General features: G+C 47.6%; 1 protein-coding gene and 1 pseudogene across 1 annotated transcript; both read left to right on the top strand.

Moving 5' to 3' along the window:
• Positions 1-1625: 1625 nt before the first annotated feature.
• LOC139829559 (olfactory receptor 14C36-like) lies at positions 1626-2459 on the top strand (annotated as a pseudogene).
• A 12112-nt stretch (positions 2460-14571) lies between these two features.
• LOC136110715 (olfactory receptor 14A16-like) lies at positions 14572-15501 on the top strand. The gene has a single exon (XM_065854315.1). It carries the CDS (start codon positions 14572-14574, stop codon positions 15499-15501), a length of 930 nt encoding a protein of 309 aa, XP_065710387.1.
• Positions 15502-18165: the final 2664 nt, after the last annotated feature.

The raw sequence follows: 18165 nt of genomic DNA, 5'->3' as shown, positions 1-18165 counted from the left end.
AAACTTGGGGTTTGCTTCTGCTTTTCACTTCTTCACAGGCTTGTCTATTCTTTCAGCATCTGCAGTTCAGGAACTGGGCACTAGAGGGCTCATGAACATGCAAAAGGCACTAACAAACCAAGTCCCTGAGCATCATTTTCCTCACAGCTCCCGTCTTGTGTGGCTCATTAGAGAGAGAGATTTCAGGAGTATAGACAAACAAACAAGATTATTTCAGTAATAAATAACAGTAAACCATGTTTTTCAACAGGAAATCCTCCAAACATTCTTTATTTTTCCTCTTAAAAATTGCATCAGCCTTCTCCAATTCACCTGGAACTGGAGTGTCTCCTGATGAGACACTTCTCCTTTCCCTTCCATTTCTATCATCTGCCACCTGGCACTTGCATCATGCTTTCTCAAATCTAAGCTTTTGCCACTGAAGTCTGCAGCTAAATGTTAGTGCAAGTTCAGTAAAAAATAAAACACATTCCTCAGCTGTATATGAAGTCAAAATTGCTTCCCGCAAACTCTCCTTTCCACAGTGGATAACTTCAGAGGAAAACCTCCAGTGAGATACCTAGGAAAGGACAGGTACAAACACAATTAAGGAGTTCACTAGAGAGCCCTTCAGACAGACTTCTGACAGATATGGCAAGCTTCCTGAAGCTCAGAGTAGCACCTGGGTAGCTGAGAGATGTCTGAACAAATAAAAAACAATGTGAGGAGGAAAACTGGACAGACACTGGAAAATGTGTAGAGTCCAGACAGTCTCCTGAACAGAAGTCTTTAGAAGTGGTAAGTTTGAGCAGGACCTGTGGAAACAGGTGAAAGAGTGGTGAGAGTCACTACACACTATACTGGACAGAGCAGTGTCATGAGTGTAACTGGAAAGACGGGTATTTTTTCTCCTGAGCGTAGTATATGGGCTAGAAATGTCCATGTTGGCATCATGACAAAACACTGTCAGTGTAGGAACAGTGTTTGATGCATTTCAGTTGATGAAAAATGTGCTAATATTTTATTTAAAAGTGGAGAACAGTTCCTCAGCTATACAGGCAGAGCACAGCTGTGCTTGTACCTCGAGGCCCGGAAGGTGCTCACCATTCCAAGGCCAAAGCTGGGCATCTGGAAGGGAGTTCCTTCAGTAGACGCAGGCTCTCTACGAGGAATGGGATTCATCCTGCCTTGTATTAATGGTGAGAGTACATCACACAAACTGAATTATTTACAGTAACATGGCCTTTTATCAAAATCACCTTAGGTGGAGCAATGACTACAGCTGTAGCTCCATCTCCATCAGGCAGTTCTTGTCCTGGGACCGTATCTTTTGCTTCCTGCTTGGTAATGGTGCTCTGTAACTACCTTCTATCCAAATGTGAGTACCAAATGAGCTCCAACCTGATCTTTGCACGAGCACTCAGAACTCACAAAGTGCAGATGTACCTAGAGGGAGGTCTTCGCTTCCCCAACTATTAATTTGAGATCCATGAATGTGGAAGAGAGAGACATTGTCATTACCAGAGGAGAAAATAGAAAGTGCTACTGAGAAACACAGCTAGAGTGGTTTTGCCCAGAGAAGTATGTCTAGATTTTAAGTTGTCACTTTCTTTTTGGAACAAAGGCCCCATGTCCAGAAACAGCAAATGTCCAACAGCAGCTCCATCACCCAGTTCCTCCTCCTGGCATTTGCAGACACATGGGAGCTGCAGCTCTTGCACTTCTGGCTGTTCCTGGGCATCTACCTGGCTGCCCTCCTGGGCAACGGCCTCATCATCACCACCATAGCCTGTGACCAGCACCTTCAAGCCCTGATGTACTTCTTCCTCCTCAACCTCTTCCTGCTTGACCTGGGCTGCATCTCCACTACTGTCTCCAAATCCATTGCAAATTCCCTCTGGGACACCAGGGCCATATCCTATACAGCACGTGCTGCCCAAATCTTTTTGTTTCTCTTCTTGATCACAGTAGAGTATTCTCTTCTCACTGTCATGGCCTACGACCGCTACGTTGCCATCTGCAAACTCCTGCACTACAGGACCCTCCTGGGCAGCAGAGCTTGTGTCCACATGGCAGCAGCTGCCTGGGGCAGTGGGTTTCTCACTGCTGTGCTGCACACGGCCAATACATTTTCACTGCCACTCTGCCGAGGCAATGCCCTGGACCAGTTCTTCTGTGAAATCCCCCAGATCCTCAAGCTCTCCTACTCAGACACCTACCTCAGGGAAGGTGGGCTTCTTGTGGTTCATATCTTAGTAATATTTCGGTGGGTATTTTTCATTACAGTGTCCTATGTGCAGACCTTCAAGGCCATTCTGAGCATTCCCTCTGAGTAGGGTTGGCACAAAGCCTTTTCCATGTGCCTCCCTCACCTGGCTGTGGTGTCCCTGTTTATTGGTATTGGCACGTTTGCCTACTTGAAACCTCTCTCCATCTCTTCCCTATCCCTCAACCTGTTGGTTTCTGTTCTGTACCTCTAGCAGTGAGAGTTCTCATCTTCAGCGTGAGGAACAAGGAACTCAAGGGTGTCCTGTGGAAACTATTTCAATATTATGTACTTCAGATTATTAAGGTGTTCACTATCCCACAAGAGCTAGACCACGTTACTCAGAAATAGCCAGGACTAACTTGCCTTCATAATAATCTTTATTTCTCCATAGTACTTTATTTAATTTGAGTTTTTTATTTATACTTGTGATAAAGCTATTCTTGATCTCTTTCCTGACTCTTCTTGACCCAAAGGCCTAATGTGCGTGTGGATCCAGGCTCCCTATTTAGATAAGCTCAATAAATAAACTTGTAGAAAGTTATTTGTCTCAACTCCTATCTGTTCACATTTCCTCTGGAGCTGGGGGAGCAAGTGTGGCATGTAGGAGGGGTTCAGGAGGCAAATGCCCATCCGCCCCATAGAGTCAAATGCTGCCTCATGGAGGAGCAGCCCTGGTGGCCCTTGGGGCTACCCCTGTCTGCCTCAGTGGTCACTCCCTCTCTGTCACCTGTGACTCACAGCTGCTGCTTCCCTGGAGCCATGGCGAAGGACAGCAGCAGGATGCAGCCTTTTCAGTGCTGCTCTCCATATCCACACTGTCCTGCTTTGCTCTTGGATTCGTGCTGCCCTTAAGGTCTTGTGTAACTTGTAACAGTCCTGTTGTCTCTACAGAGGCAACTCTGTGGTTGCAGGCAGGAAGAGACCACATGAACCACTTTGTCAGAGCTGGTCTCTGTGCAAGCACCACCATAACCACATAGGCTCCATACGGCAGGACCAGAGGGCTGGATGCCTCTTCCAAAACTGGTGTCAGGAATACACCCATGGAGCTGTTTCCTCAAGAGGACTTCTGTTTTTCTTGATGGAATCGAGGGGACAGGCTCAGAGTCCCAGGACGACATGTTAGGGTAAAAGGCCTAGACTAAGAGCTCCCCTCTTGGTTTCACATGTCCAATGAGACTGCAACTTATCTGCCTGTTGCTCTCTCACCTGCGGTGGGGCTGATGGCAGATGCTGTGCTGGAGAGCAATTGTGTGTACCCTGGAGAACTCAGGGCATCTCCAGTGACAGCATGACAGACTGGGTGGGAGGTGAGTGGCAGTTCATATAAAGACAATCCAAGGTGGAGTGTCTCAGAGGAAAAGTGAACCTGAGGAGCCTATGAGTTAACAAGGGCTCTGCAATGCCAGGAGTTGTTGTGAGAACACAGCTGTCAAACAGATATAAAACCGGATATGGTTCAGCCCTCCCCTGCCATCTGTGCCATTAGAGACACCCCATGGTCCTGCCCAGCCCTGTCCTTGGCTCCTGAGCCAGCTGGGAAGATGGAAAGGGCTCAGCAGCAGTGATCCTCATCCAGCTGGGTCTGTTTCCCAGCCCAAGCAGCGTGGCCAGTGCAGAGTCAGCCCATGGCCCCAGGGCACCACAGCCCCTCGCTCTGCAGAGCAGCATGGCCAGCTCAGGGCCCTGTGGGGAGCACAGGGAGGGAACCAGGACCAGCCGGCCAGGCCAGGCTGGACACCCTCACCTGGGGAAAGGGATGTCCCTGGAGAAGAGCGAGGGAGTATTTCTGTGTCTGCAGGGAGGAACCCAGGAGAAAGAGAAACCTCTTTCTGCAGATATTTATTTGAGTCAGGCTGCCAGGACTCTTGTTGTGGTCTGGGGAGAGGGGATTGGCACTTCAGGAGCACAGGCTGTCTGTGGTGGGGATCTGCTGGACCTGAAACCAGGAGTCCTGGATTTTCACTCATCTCCATGTCCTTGTGCCATGTCCAACCTCATTCTCTGGGGCTGTGGGTGAGGCTGAGACCCATCTCTGTGCCCAGCGGTTGTTGTGCCATTCAGAGGGGCTGGGGGGTGAGTGGCCAGAGATCTGCAGCCTCCTATGCTGGGCACGGCCATGGGGCCAGCCCAGACTGGGCTGCTCTGCTGGGCTGGGTTGGAGAGGAAGCCAGAGCTGTAGGGAGAGCTGGGGAGGGGCTGTGCTGAGCTGGAAAGTGCCCGGGAGAGGACACCCCAGTACTGGCTGAGCTGTGTGACCATTCAGGGTGAGGACACATTCCAGTGGTGTGAGGTGCAAAGCCAAGACACGCAGGTGCAGGAGAGAGAAGGCCAGTCTGTGCCCTTGGTGGCGTGGACAGACTTGGAAGGTCCCTCAGGGCATTTGTCTCTCCCATGGCTATTTCCAGCACTGGGCACTCACCCTAGTTGATGGGTAAGGTTTGCTCTCTGTCCATCTGCTTCCTCCTGTGGGACTCAGTGCCTGTGTCAGGGAACAGCCAGCTTTGCCTGGCCTCTCTTCTTGCCCAGAACTTGGCAGAGGCAGAGCAGGGCTGTCTGCAGACCCTGCATGGGACACAGCTGGGGATTGGTTGGGACCTCATTGCAGTCTACACATTCTTCCAGGGTGGCATTCAGAACTGGACATTAGGAAAAGGTTCTCCACTGAGGGGGTCATCAGTCACTGGAACAGACTTCTCCAGAAGTGGCTATGGCACCAGGCTTGTCAGAGTTCAAGGATTCTTTTAGTTGAGTAGACCTGCAAGAGGCAGAAATTTGGACTCCATGATGAGACTTGGAGCACAAGTCTCGTGAGGAGTGTCTGACACAACTGAGGTTGTTTAGTCTAGAGAAAAAGAGTCTGAGGAGACATCTTCTTCCTCTCTGTACCTACCTGAAAGGAGGTTGTAGCATGGAGAGTGTTGGTCTCTTCACCCAAGCAACAAGCAATGGGATGAGAGGAAGTGGTCTCATGTTGTGCTAGTGGAGATTTAGGTTGGATATGTCTGTGGAATTTCTATCCTGCCAAAATATGAATTTTCAGAATGTGGATTGATTGTGAGAGAAAAAATATTGACCTTTCCCTGTGCTTGCATTGCCAGAACTCTATCTGTCATACTGTGTACTTAATGTCCCTGACCTTCCAGGTGTTTCTGCCTGTCCTTATTCAGCTCACCATGTCTGAAGTCATCTCTTCAGAAGCTTTTCTGGACATTTGCATTTTCCATTGCTCTCCAGAGGTTCTTCATCCTCTTGTTCTTTGATCATTAAGAGGCCTCTCATGTCTCACCATGCTTTGAGCTTCAGGGAGGTAGAACTGAATTGTCTTTCAGCAGTCTCTTTCATACTCCCTGTAGGAAACTCTTCAGTTGTTGTGATGGACCTCACTGGAAACAGTTTAAACTAACCATAGAGCTCAGAAAGATACTTTACTGTTCATTAAATTCTATTGTGTTTTGTTGTTTTTTTTTTTCCTTCCTTCTGTGACAGTTGTTTACATCCACATCTCTAAGGAAACCATTAAGTAATTCCTGCAATGAAGCCATAACAATCAGGTGCAAATTCAGTGGAGAAGCCTGATGTAAAGAAACGTGATGTAAATCCCAGGGGACCAATGAGTGAAATAGGGAGTTTGGGGTGATGATTATAGATTTCCTGCTAACAATTTGAGTAGGGGAACATTCTTCACAGGAACTGTTCTGTTTTTGTTGACATCTTCTATGTCTCCTCCTCTGCCTCTTTATTTTTCTTTTTTCTTTTTGTTTTCCTATTCCTCCACCTCTTCTGTCTTCCAAAACCCCTCCAATGGAAAGTTTCCTTGAATAGCAGAGCAGCTTTGGTCTGAAGAGAGGCCTGAATGTCATCTGGTCTTGTGCTCTAACTCAAGGCAAGGTGAACCTGATGAGGTTGTCCAAGACCTCCAGACAGCATTGCCTCATCCACGAAGCAGCTGAAATTACATTCCATTGCATCATACAGGAAGAGAATGTCACAAAGAAGTAATTTAGGGTTCTGCTTACTGCAGAACAATGTTTAGATTTCTTAAAGAGATGTGTGACTTAAAAGAGTTTGGTGGCGGGTTCACTCTGTTATTTACTGCATGGGGGAAATATGCCAAGCCAAATGCTGCCGATCTTCTCTCCAGGTGCCTGTACTCATTCACAAAGCAAACTTTCAAGCGCTTTCCCTTCCTGATAACTGTTCACTCTGGAGTCTGTGTCTTGGAGCTCCAGAGGCAAACGTTCAGGCGAGTCCTGTATCTGTTGCGGTGCAAACCTTCAGGATTCTCTCTCCCTGATAACCATTCGCTCCAGAGTCTGTATTTCAAAACTCCGAAGGCAAACTTTCAGGGGAGGTCTGTACCTGTTCGCTAAAGCAAACTTTCAGGCATTCCCTCCCTGCTAATCATTTGCTCTGGCGTCTATGTTCAAATCTCCAGAGACAAGCTTTCAGGAGAGGCCTGATAATTGTATGCAGAGCAGACATTCAGGTGACAAAATTCTTAGGACAAAAAAAAATTAAAGGAGTAGAATAGCAGGAGGGCTGGCTCAAGCTGGATACCTGCGCAGAGGTCCCACTCGAGCATAGGAAACTACAGATCTTTAAATCTTTACAGACCATTCATACCGTGATTCAATTCAATAACAATGTTTCACTCAGGGTCTTCTTACTTCTCGTTGGATCTTCTTCTCTGATTCCACGTGTGCCTTTTTTTTTCAGCTGTAGACATTGCTTATTGTCTGTAACATTGCAGGAACTGTTTTGTCTAAATCAATCCTTTCTTCTTAGTGAAGTGCAAAACAGGGCTTATCTTGCAAGTGTTCAGTGTAGTTTGTAGTTGCTTTTGGTAAATACAAGGAGAACTTTACAGCTTAAAATTTTAACAAATCCAGCTTGCCAAGCAACATGAAGCAAAGAGTATATTAAAAATCATACAACCTTATGTCTCTAAATAATTCCTTATATTTAGTGTGCATCTACTTAAGCCCCAGCTGCCTCAACTGCTTCTCATAAGGCTTGTGCTCCAGGCCCTCACCAGCTTCATCCTCTCCTCTGCACTCTCTCTAGTACTTCAACATCCTTCTTATTATGAGGGGCCCAAAACTGAACACAGGATTCAAGGTGGGGCCTCACCAGTGCACAATCACTTCTCTAGTCCTGCTGACCACACTATTCCTCATACAAGCCAGGATGCTGTTGGCCTTTTTGGCCACCTCGGCACACATTTGCTCATATTGAGCTGACTATCAGTCAGCACTCCCAGAGCCTATTCCGTCAGGCAACTTACCAGCCACTCTTCCCCAAGCCTGTAGTGTTCATGGGGTTGTTGTGACCCAAGAGCAGGACCCAACATTTGGCCTTGTTAAACCTCATACAGCTGGCCTCAGTCCAACAATCCAGCTGGTCCAGATCCCTCTGTATGGCCTTCCTACCCTCCAGCAGATCAACACTCAAACCCAATTTGGTGTTGTTTGCAAACCTACTAAGGGTGTACTCAATCCGTTCATCCAGATCATTGATAAAGTAATTAAACAGAACTGGCCCCAACACTGATCCTTGGGAAATAGCATTTGTGACTGACCACTAACTCTATTTGGTTCCATTCAACACAACTCTTTGGGCCTGGCCATCTAACCAGTTCTTTATCCATCGAAGAATACACCCATCCAGGCCATGAGCTGCCAGCTACCCTGCAACTTGAGGGACAGAGGAGAACACTACTTGTGCTAACTCCTTCCAAATGATCCTTGTTCCTCTTTGAGACAGGTTTGTCCCATTTGTTGCCAGCAGGCCAGGTGTGATGTAAACTAACCCATGATCAAAACCCACAAAATTCTGCCCATGACACTAGTCCCACAGCCAGGTATTGATCTGGTGGTTCTTTCTGTATCTTTCCTCATCATACCCTGCAATTTGGGGACACAGGAGAACACTACTTGTGCTCCTGATCCCATAACCAGTCATCCCAAGGCCATGAAGCCCCTCTTGATTGCCTTTGGATTCCGATTTTCAGTCTCATTGCTGCCTACCTGAAAAATTAGTAGAGGATAATAATATGAAGGCTGAACCAGGGCAGGAAGCTTTCTCTTCACATCTTTAACCCTGGCCCCAAAGAGGGAGCAGCCTTCCCTAAGAAGTGGGTCTGGTCTGCGTATTGAGCCCCCTGTTCCTTTTAGAAAGGAGTCTCCTATGAGCATGACTTGCCTTTTTTGCTTAACAGCAGCTGTGATGATGGAGGGTGCAGGTTGACTTATCCTCTGTGGCACCTCCAACTTAGTTGAACCACCTTCCTCAATGTTGTTGTTTGGTTCCACTTGCAGAGCCTCGTACCTGTTTTGCAAGGGAACCTGGGGTGGTGGGGTAGTCACAGAAGAGACCAGAAGTTCTTGCTGTGCTGGTACTTTACCAGGCCTGGGAAGTAGCTGGAGAAGAATTGGTATCCAGTACTTGCTATCTTTTAGTGCCATTGTCCCTCCTGAAGGGTGGCATGGAATGAAAGCCTGAGAAGTCTTCACTGAAGAAAGTATTCCCCCAGAAGCCATGTCATTTTGCTCTGATACTTCAGTACTGGTATCCAGCACATGTCCTTAAGACAACCTTTCCCACCTGGTGTGTCACCCTCACCCCATAAGTCACCCCTAGACTATAGAGAACGGAGGTCCAGCTGTGACCACAGGAAGTACAAGACCTCTCTTGTGTCCTCTGGTGATCCTCACCAGGAAAGGCAGTTTAGAGAGGAGAACTTAGGAAACTGTACACCATCCCCACATCCATTGGAGGTCCTAAAGAAGAGTCCCTCAGTCCTAATATCCAGCCCAGTTTATTGATGCATGAAAAGCCTGGAGAAACTGCCTCAGGAGCCTCATTCTAGGCCCCATCTCCTCCACCCTAGACAGACAGTGCTCTCCTACTTCTCACTGAGATGGTTCCAGAGACCCAAAAGGCACCTGGGTGAGTAGAAGTTGCTAATGCTACTAGTAAATAGAGAATATATACAAAATATAAAAAATATACAAAACCGATCTCAAGTGCTCAATGTGGAGTTGGCATCACTCCAGCAGCAGGAGCTGGGTGTGCAGAGCTGGCGGCTCCAGCAGGTGCAGCTCAGGCCCCTGGAAGTCACGGGCGGGACTTCACAGCAAACCGGAACCTGGTTGCAGGATGCAGGGTCTGAGGCCTGTAGATCACAGGCAGACAGAAAAGGTCTTCTCTAGATGCTGGCCATGGTCAAATAGAGAGTGACCCTCGTGATCATCCTGTTATATAGGGGGTATGACGATTATGGGATGGAATACTTCCGTTAGTCAGTTTTAGTCACCTGTTTCATCCACCCCTCCTCAAACACGCCCCTCTCACAGCGGAACGTGGGAAAACTTATCAGTCTTTCTTGGCTACCATAGTAATAAATCTAAACATGAGCTTCTTCAGCATTCCGTTGATCTCTTATCGGTACCGAGTACAGCATCCTAGGAAAAAATATGCAGACTAAAACTCAGAAAAGTACAGCTACCTAGAACTTAGCTGAAAGAAAAATCACTAAAAGAGAACTGGTCTTGTTTTTAACAAATCCAGGACATTTTCTTCATGAAGTCTTTTCTCCTTCATAACTAGCATGGTGCTTTGTTTAGATTCCCTATGAAAATAATGAGATAATGATGCTTCTTCTATGGGATAGAGTTAATATTTTCTTCCAGTAGCTTTCCAGTGATTAGGATTTGGTATGAAAAGAATGTAAGTACTCATTGATATCTTGGCTGTTATCAGGTTATCCAAAGACTTCAGCAGTATTCAGGTTCAGATTGGTAGGAGGGGTCACAGACAGGACAGCATGGAGATTGGCATCCAAGTTTAAATGTAATATTCCCTATCATTAGCATCATGCTTGGTATAAAACTGCAACCATCTTTTCTGGTTAGTTAGTTCCATTAGTTTGAGTTTTCTGGCTACTTCAGTTAGCTTCATGTGGAAATTCCATTCTGTTGGGTTTCAATCTTAAGTTTGGCCTTTTGGTTTTTTGTCATTTTTCAGTTGATCCTTTGGCCTTTCTGCATTTTGCCTTTTTGCTCTCTCTTACTGGGATGAGCTGTTTGGGACCATGGTGCTCTCTTCTCCGGAACCTGCTGTTCAGTGCAACTGGAGTTTCTTGACGGATTTCACTGAATATTATTTATTTTATGTATGTATTATTATTATTAGTAGCATATTATTATTATTATTGTTGTTGTCTTATTAAACTCTTTTTATCTTGACCCATGGGTTTCTCCCTTCCCTTTCAGTTCTCTCCTTTATTGCACTTGATGGGGGGAATACGTGAGCAGCTGTCATGGTTTTAGTTGCTGGCTTGGGTTAAATCATGACAGGGAAGAATAGTAGTAGCTCAACATATCTTTTTTTTTGCTAGTGGGAAACAGCATAAGAAAGGAAAACCATGAGAAACTGCAACTCTGGAGGCCCAAAGTGGAGATAGGATAAAGAAATGTCATTCTGAGAGTAGTACTGTGGTCATTCAGAAACAGTCTGGATCACCCATGGCTTTGTATTTCAAGGAACAGCTGGTGAGGATGGAGAGACAGCAGCACAGGTAGGGACATACTGGGGGGAGAACAAGGCGAGGAAGATCATTGGGTGTCTGCAGCCTGCAGAGAAACAGCCACAGGCGTGGGACTGCAGAATGGACTGTGGTGGAGATGGCCAAGGGTGCTGGCAAGGCTGGATGTCCCTGAAAGATCCAAGGTCTTTGTCCGCTTGGCTATGGCTGATATCCCTGCCACCGAGGCCTAAGAGGACACATATTGTCGTCATGGCCATGGGGCTCCATTGCCTCCTTCCACCCCTCTAATAAGGCCAAGAAGTGCCACACAATTGTCCTTCACTGAGCATCTCACTCTCCACATCGCCAGGCAGAGCCCTGAGACACATGTGAGGGACAGGATCTTCCTTCCTAGGGGCAGGTGGTCAAGGCTCAGCCGCCCTCCTTCATCAAACAAACCAAGGGTTTTCACAGCATCAGAGCTGCTGCACTTTGCCTTTACCTGTTATAATCACAGCCTCCAGTTATCTGTTCTAACGAGTCCTTGGGGAGGCTCTGTCAGTAATGGCCCTCAGTGGGCCCCATTAATTCTTCACGGTACTTTGAACTTCTGGAAATAAGTGTCTCTCCCCAGAGGAGCAAGGAAACATCAGTGATTCCTTCAGCCTGTTTCATAGCAGGTTCCCCTGGAGCCACAGGGATATCTGGAGGGTGCCCAGAGGGGCCAGAGAAAGTGCTGCCTTGGGCTGCTCCTGTGCTGCTGAGCTGGGCTGGGCTCCTGGGACACAGGGAGCTCATGGGAGCGGCAGCGCTGCAGAGAGACAGCTCTGCCCAGGAGCAGCTCCTCTGCACACGCAGCAGGGCTGAGGGCTCTGCCTGCAGCACCCAGGGCAGAGAAGCCAAGCAGAGAGAGGTTAAAGACAATGCGGACTGGGAGGCTGCTGAGAGCTCACTGGAGAAGATATCTTCACAGATATTAAGTCTATGGCTGCAGGGCATTGCATCTATAAATCACGACACATTGCAGAGTCTATGAAATACGTAAGTACAACTCTCTGAGATCACAGAATCACAGAATGTCAGGCATTGGAAGGGACCTCAAAAGATCATCTAGTCCAATCCCCCTGCCAGAGCAGGAAGACCCAGATGAGGTTACACAGGAAGGTGTCCAGGTGGGTTTGAATGTCTGCAGAGAAGAAGACTCCACAGTCTCCCTGGGCAGCTTGTTCCAGTGTTCTATCACCCTCACCATGAAGAAGTTTCTCCTCAAATTTAAATGGAACCTCCTGTGTTCCAGTTTATACCCATTGCCTCTTGTCCTATCATTGGTTGTCACTGAGAAGTACCTGGCTCCATCCTCCTGACACTCACCCTTTACATATTTATAACCATTAATGAAGTCACCCCTCAGTCTCTGATGTAAACGAGGAGAATGTGCTCCAGATCAGGAATTGGCTTCTGCACTGTCAGAGGAACAGGGCATGATGGCTGCCTTCTCCCAGGGATGACCTGGGGGTGTAAATGTTAATGTGCCCCCAGGGGTGCCCAGCACTGTCCTTCAGAGCAGGGTCCCTGAGCACCAGGGCTGTGTGCCAGGGTAGGGACTCTGCCACCTGCCAGGATCAGCACTCACCCTGCCTGAGGAGAACCCCATGGTCCTGTGGGGAGAAACTGGGGGTGGAAGGAGTGACCCTTGGCAAGGCAGGAAGGGTGCTTCTGCTGTTGAGAGGTTGCTGTGTGGGTGAGGGCTGCTCAGAGTTCCAGATTAGCCCCACAGAAAATGCAGAGGGTCCTTCTGAAGAACGACATCAAGACAGCTAGACCTGAAAGGCAAGGAGTCTGTGCTTCTGGTTTTCCACTCTTGGTTGGCTGGCCAGGAAGTGGGAGATGGGATTTTATTTCTCTGCTTTGGAGAAGGCCCTGAGACCCCAGTTCTCATTAGGACTTGTCAGAGCTGCTCCAGAGCCCCTACACACACTGAGCCGAGCACACAGCAGCTGAGTTTGGCAGTATGAGCATTGTCAGGGACAAGACGCAGGACAGATCCAGCAGGGACAACTCCAGGCAGCAGAGACATGGGCAAGGATGAACAAGGATCTGCTGTCAGAAATGACATGGGAAGGGGGATTCGGGCATCTGCCTGCCATCTCCTGCAGTGCAGACACCAACCATGGAGCAGAACCCTGGACTCCTCTCCTACCTCTTCTTTAAGGCCATGGGTGATCAGTCACCTTTTTGCAGCCTCACTCCTTAGAAAGAATAATTACCAAGCACCCAACTATCTGCCTGTCTCCTGGCTCTATCTGCAGCAGCTCTGTGGCATTTCTGCCTTTTTCCTCTCCTGTCTTTTCTCACCTTGTTCTTATCATGGAAATTTCTGGGATGGGGTTTGTGTAAAGTTGCCATTCAGAGATGAGTCCTGTGTGTCCTACCATGCAGAGGTATCCATTTCTTCCTGTCCTTGAACCTTCTTTTATCACCTAACTTATTTATACCTTTTCCTCCATGGACAGTCACCATGCATAGAGACAACAAATGTCCAACAGCAACTCCACCACCCAGTTCAACCTCCTTGCTTTCACAGGCACACAGACACTCTCCACTGTAGAGAAGGCACAGGGACCCCAGTTCTTATCAGGACTTGTTTGAGATGCTCCTGAGCCCCTCTGCCCACAGAGCTACCCCTGGGCAGTGTCCAGCTGCTGGGAGGGGTCTGCAGGGCAGAGCTGAGCACACAGTGGGTGGGATAGGGTCTATGACACTGACAGGGAAGAGACCTGGGGACAGAGACACAGGTCCAGGCAGCAGAGACATGGGCAAGGAGGAATAGGAAGCTTTTTCCAGGAATGTTATGTGAAGGGTGATTTGGGCACCTCCCTACTGTTCCCTGCAGTTGAGACAGCTTCCTTGGAGCAAGTCCCTGGTCTTGTCTTCAGCACAGCCTCATCCCCAAGACCACAGTGTCCAGGGCATGAGTCAACTCTTTGATAGCTGGTCCTCCAGTCTAAAGTCTTTGTGTCCTGCTATCAATACACAACAAACAAGCTAAAAACAATTGTCCTAGAATCATAGAATGTCTTGAGTTGGAATGGACACACAAGGATCATCGAGTCCAAGTCCTGTCCCTGCATATGACAACTCCACGGTTCACATAATGTGTCTGAGGATGTTGTCCAGTCTCTTCTTGAACGCTGTCAGTCTTGGGGCCATGACACCTCCCTGGGGAGCCTGTTTCAGTGCTCCACCACACTCTGGGTGAAGAACCTTTTCCTAATGTCTAACCTAAACCTCCTCTGGCATGTATTCCTGCCATTCCCTCAGGTTCTGTCATTGCTCACTTAGAAGAAGAGTGCAGAGCCTGCCCCTCCCCCTGCAGTGTTGCTGTGAGGTTGATAGCACAGCTGGGCAAGGAGAAGGCTTCTTTGCATGCCAATCTTCCTTCCCCTCCTTGCTTCATTTTTTTGGAACATAGCTGTATTCTTTCCTTTTTCCTCACCTGCATTTCAAACTCTTACTCTTGGAGAGATAGTGAGGGTCAGCTTCTGTTCTTATTACAATTCTGGGTATCCTTCTGCAGAGGGTTCCTCATGGAAACTAGGTGTCTAAGCTGTATCTTACACACTCAGGCAGAAGGTCATTCAGTTAGTGGGGCTGAAGAATGGGTGGTCTCATTCCTCATTCAGACCAGGGAAGGGAATTTCTATGACAAATGGCATGGGCTTTTCTTCAGATAAATCGTTCCTAACTTTTCCCTGTCTTTTCCTCCTTGGACAGTGCCCCACAACCAGAGGAAATGTCTAACAACAACTCCATGACAGAATTCCTCCTCCTGGCTTTCACAGACACACGGGAGCTGCAGCTCTTGCACTTCTGGCTCTTCCTGGGCATCTACCTGGCTGCCCTCCTGGGCAACGGTCTCATCATCACCACCATAGCCTGGGACCAGCACCTCCACACCCCCATGTACTTCTTCCTCCTCAACCTCTCCCTCCTCGACCTGGGATCCATCACCACCACTGTCCCCAAAGCCATGGCCGTCTCCCTGTGGGACACCAGGGCCATCTCCTACTTGGGATGTGCTACCCAAGTCTTTCTGTTTGTTTTTTTCATTTCAGCAGAGTTTTATCTTCTCACAGTCATGGCCTATGATCGCTATGTTGCCATCTGCAAACCCCTGCACTACGGAACCCTCCTGGGAGGTAGAGTTTGTTCCAAAATGGCAGTAGCTGCCTGGGGCAGTGTTTTTCCCTATGCTGTTCTGCACACTGTCAATACATTTTCACTGCCACTCTGCAAGGGCAATGCTGTGAACCAGTTCTTCTGTGAAATCCCCCAGATCCTCAATCTTTCTTGCTCAAACACCTACCTGAGGGAAATTTACCTTCTTGTGGTCAGTGCCTGTTTAGCATTTGGGTGTTTTGTTTTCATTGTGCTGTCCTACGTGCAGATCTTCAGGGCCGTGCTGAGGATCCGCTCTGAGGAGGGACGGCACAAAGCCTTTTCCACATGCCTCCCTCACCTGGCTGTGGTCTCTCTGTTTGTCAGCACTTTAATGTTTGCCTACCTGAAGCCCTCCTCCATATCCTCCCCATCCTTGGTAGTTTCAGTTCTGTATTCGGTGGTGCCTCCAGCAGTGAACCCCCTCATCTACAGCATGAGGAACCAGGAGATCAAGGATGCCCTAAAGAAACTGGTTGAACACATGTTATTTCAACATCATTAAAGTACCTACCATCTTTATATGACTCTGAGGGTATCTCAGGAAAAACCAGGACATTCTTGTGTTATTTTGTTTATTTTACGTTTATTTTTTATATGTGTGATAATATTAATTGCAATAAATATTATTTTTCATCTCACTTCTTCTTAACATTCATCATGTTTGTTTTTTTTTCTCTGAGGAACTATCTTAATATATCTGTTGTGGTTTAACTTGAACTAGAAATACAACCATGATAGCCTCTCCCTCACCTCACTGCCCACCTTCCCCCCCATCAAACAAGGGAGAGAATCAAAAGGGAAGGAAGAAACTCAGATTGAGATAAACACAGTCTAATAAAATAACAAAATACTAATACCCTACTAGTGTACATATGTGTATGTATATATATATATGTAATAGAAATAGAATATAAAATTGTGTTGGTTTGACTCAAAATGAGTTTTCTTCATGCAATTAGAAACTGTTCTTTTTCATAGTTGGCACGCTCATTATTTGGACTTAGTTTGACAACAAGAGATAACACCCCAGCACAGAGTGAATGTTTTTAATTGCTCTGGTCTGAGAGTCAAGGATGTTCTGAGCACTCTGCCCACAGGTTTCAGGCATTGAGGAAGGGAGGCATAGATGAAGTAGACCTGGACTGACATCCAGACTGATCAATAAGAGTATTCCATCCCATTAGCCTCATGCTTCATATTTAAGGAGAGTAGAGATCTTGCCCTCAACTTCTTCATGGCACAAGACATTCTCTGCTTGCTCATCTGACTTCACCTTTGTCATCCTGGGCTACGGTAGCTGCATCTTCATGTGTGTCCAGCCTTCAAGTCAGCACATTTCCTACAACAAGGCAGTGCCCCTTCTCAACACAGCTTTAGATGACTCCCTTTATTTTCAGACTGAGGAACCAGCTGATGAAAGATGATATCAAGGCAGGCTTGAAGACAAGTGTGATAATCTTCAAGAAACACTTCTCTATCTGAGAAGAGCTTTTGAAAGTGGATTTTGAAAATGAGATGAGTGCAGAGGACAAACATATGATTGTGATGCATTTGCCGAAATGAGACCTATGCTCCTTTGAGGGCTTTCAGCATGTGAGAGGATCATGAAATTGCTAGGGAAGTGCAGAGTCCCAGTGTTAGTAGGCCTGTGAAAAGGGGCTTCCAAGGCAAGGTGGGGACTAGTAAAAACTTTCAGTCCTGACACTTGTTGTTGGTTACTGATCCTCACCTTCCTTTGGAAGCCCTTTTACAAATCAGTCAACACTGGAAATCTGTGCTTGCCTATCCACTTCACGGTCCCCTCGCTTTCTGTCACTCTTGACAGAGCCAAGCTCCAAAACAGTAAACCTCCAGAGACTGCTCCCACACAGAAGATGCCAGGACTGAAAGCTGTTTCTGGCCCTCACCTTCCCTTGGCAGGCCTTTCACAGCCCCACCAACACTGGGGCACTGTGCTCACTCAGCCACCTGACAGTCCCTACACTCTTGGTCACACTTGCCAATGTACAGCTATAAATATTGTAAATGTCCAGTGATGACTCCCACACAGAACGTGCCATGTCTGAAAGCTCTTGCTGGCCTCCACATTCCCTTGGAAGCTGTTTCACGGGCCAAACAATAAATGCAAACTGCACTAGTCTAGCCTCTTCGTGGTACTCTCATTCTCTGTCCCACTTATGAGGGCCAGGCTCCGCAATTGTAAACATCCAGCCTCTGCTCTCACATGGAATGTGACAGGGCTGAAAGCTATTGCAGGACCTCACCTTCCCTTTGAATCCTTTTACAGGCTCAATTAGAGAGGAGGTCTGCTCTTTCCTTGCAACTTAATGGTCCCAAAACTCTCTGTAACTCTCACTAGAATCACAGAATCACAGAATAGTCTGTTTTGGAGAGGACCTTTGAAAATCATCCAGTCCAACCCCGACTGCCATGAACAGGGAGATCTTCAACTAGATCAGGCTGCTCAGAGCCCTGTCCAGCCTGGCCTGGGATGGGGCATCTACCACCTCTCTGGGTAACCTGGGCCAGAGTTTCACCACCTTCATTGTAAAAAATTTCTTCCTCCTGTCCGGCCTGAATCTCCCCTCTTCTAGTTTAAAACCATCACATCTTGTCCTATTGTAACAGGTCTGGCTAAAAAGTCTGTCCTCATCTTTCTTATAGGCCCTTTTTTAGTATAGAAAGGCCACAACAAGGTCTCCTTGGAGCCTTCTCCAGGCTGAACAACCCCAGTTCAGCCTGTCTTCACAGCAGAGCTGTCACAGCTCTCTGATCATTTTGGTGACCAACTCTGGCCCTTCTCCAACAGGTCCATGTCTTTCCTGTGCTGAGGACCCCAGAGCTGGACACAGTACTCCAGGCAGGGTGTCACCAGATCGGGACAGATGGGTAGAATCACCTCCTTCAACCTACTGGCTGTGGTCCTTTTGATGCAATCCGATATACAATTGGCTTTCTGGGCTGTAAGTGCACATTGCCGATGCATGTTCAATCGTCCACTGGCACCCCCAAGCCCTTCTCCGCAGGGCTGCTCTCAATCCCTTCATCCCCCAGCCTGGATTGATATCAGAGGTTGCACTAACCCTGGTGCAAGACCTTTCACTTGGCCTTGTTGAACATCATGAGGTTCACATAGACCACTTCTTGAGCTTTTCCAGGTCCCTGT

The sequence above is a fragment of the Patagioenas fasciata genome, chromosome 21 (assembly GCF_037038585.1).
Source record: "Patagioenas fasciata isolate bPatFas1 chromosome 21, bPatFas1.hap1, whole genome shotgun sequence".
In the NCBI taxonomy this organism is placed as follows: Eukaryota; Metazoa; Chordata; class Aves; order Columbiformes; family Columbidae; genus Patagioenas; species Patagioenas fasciata.
This window is presented reverse-complemented; position numbering and strand designations above follow the sequence as displayed.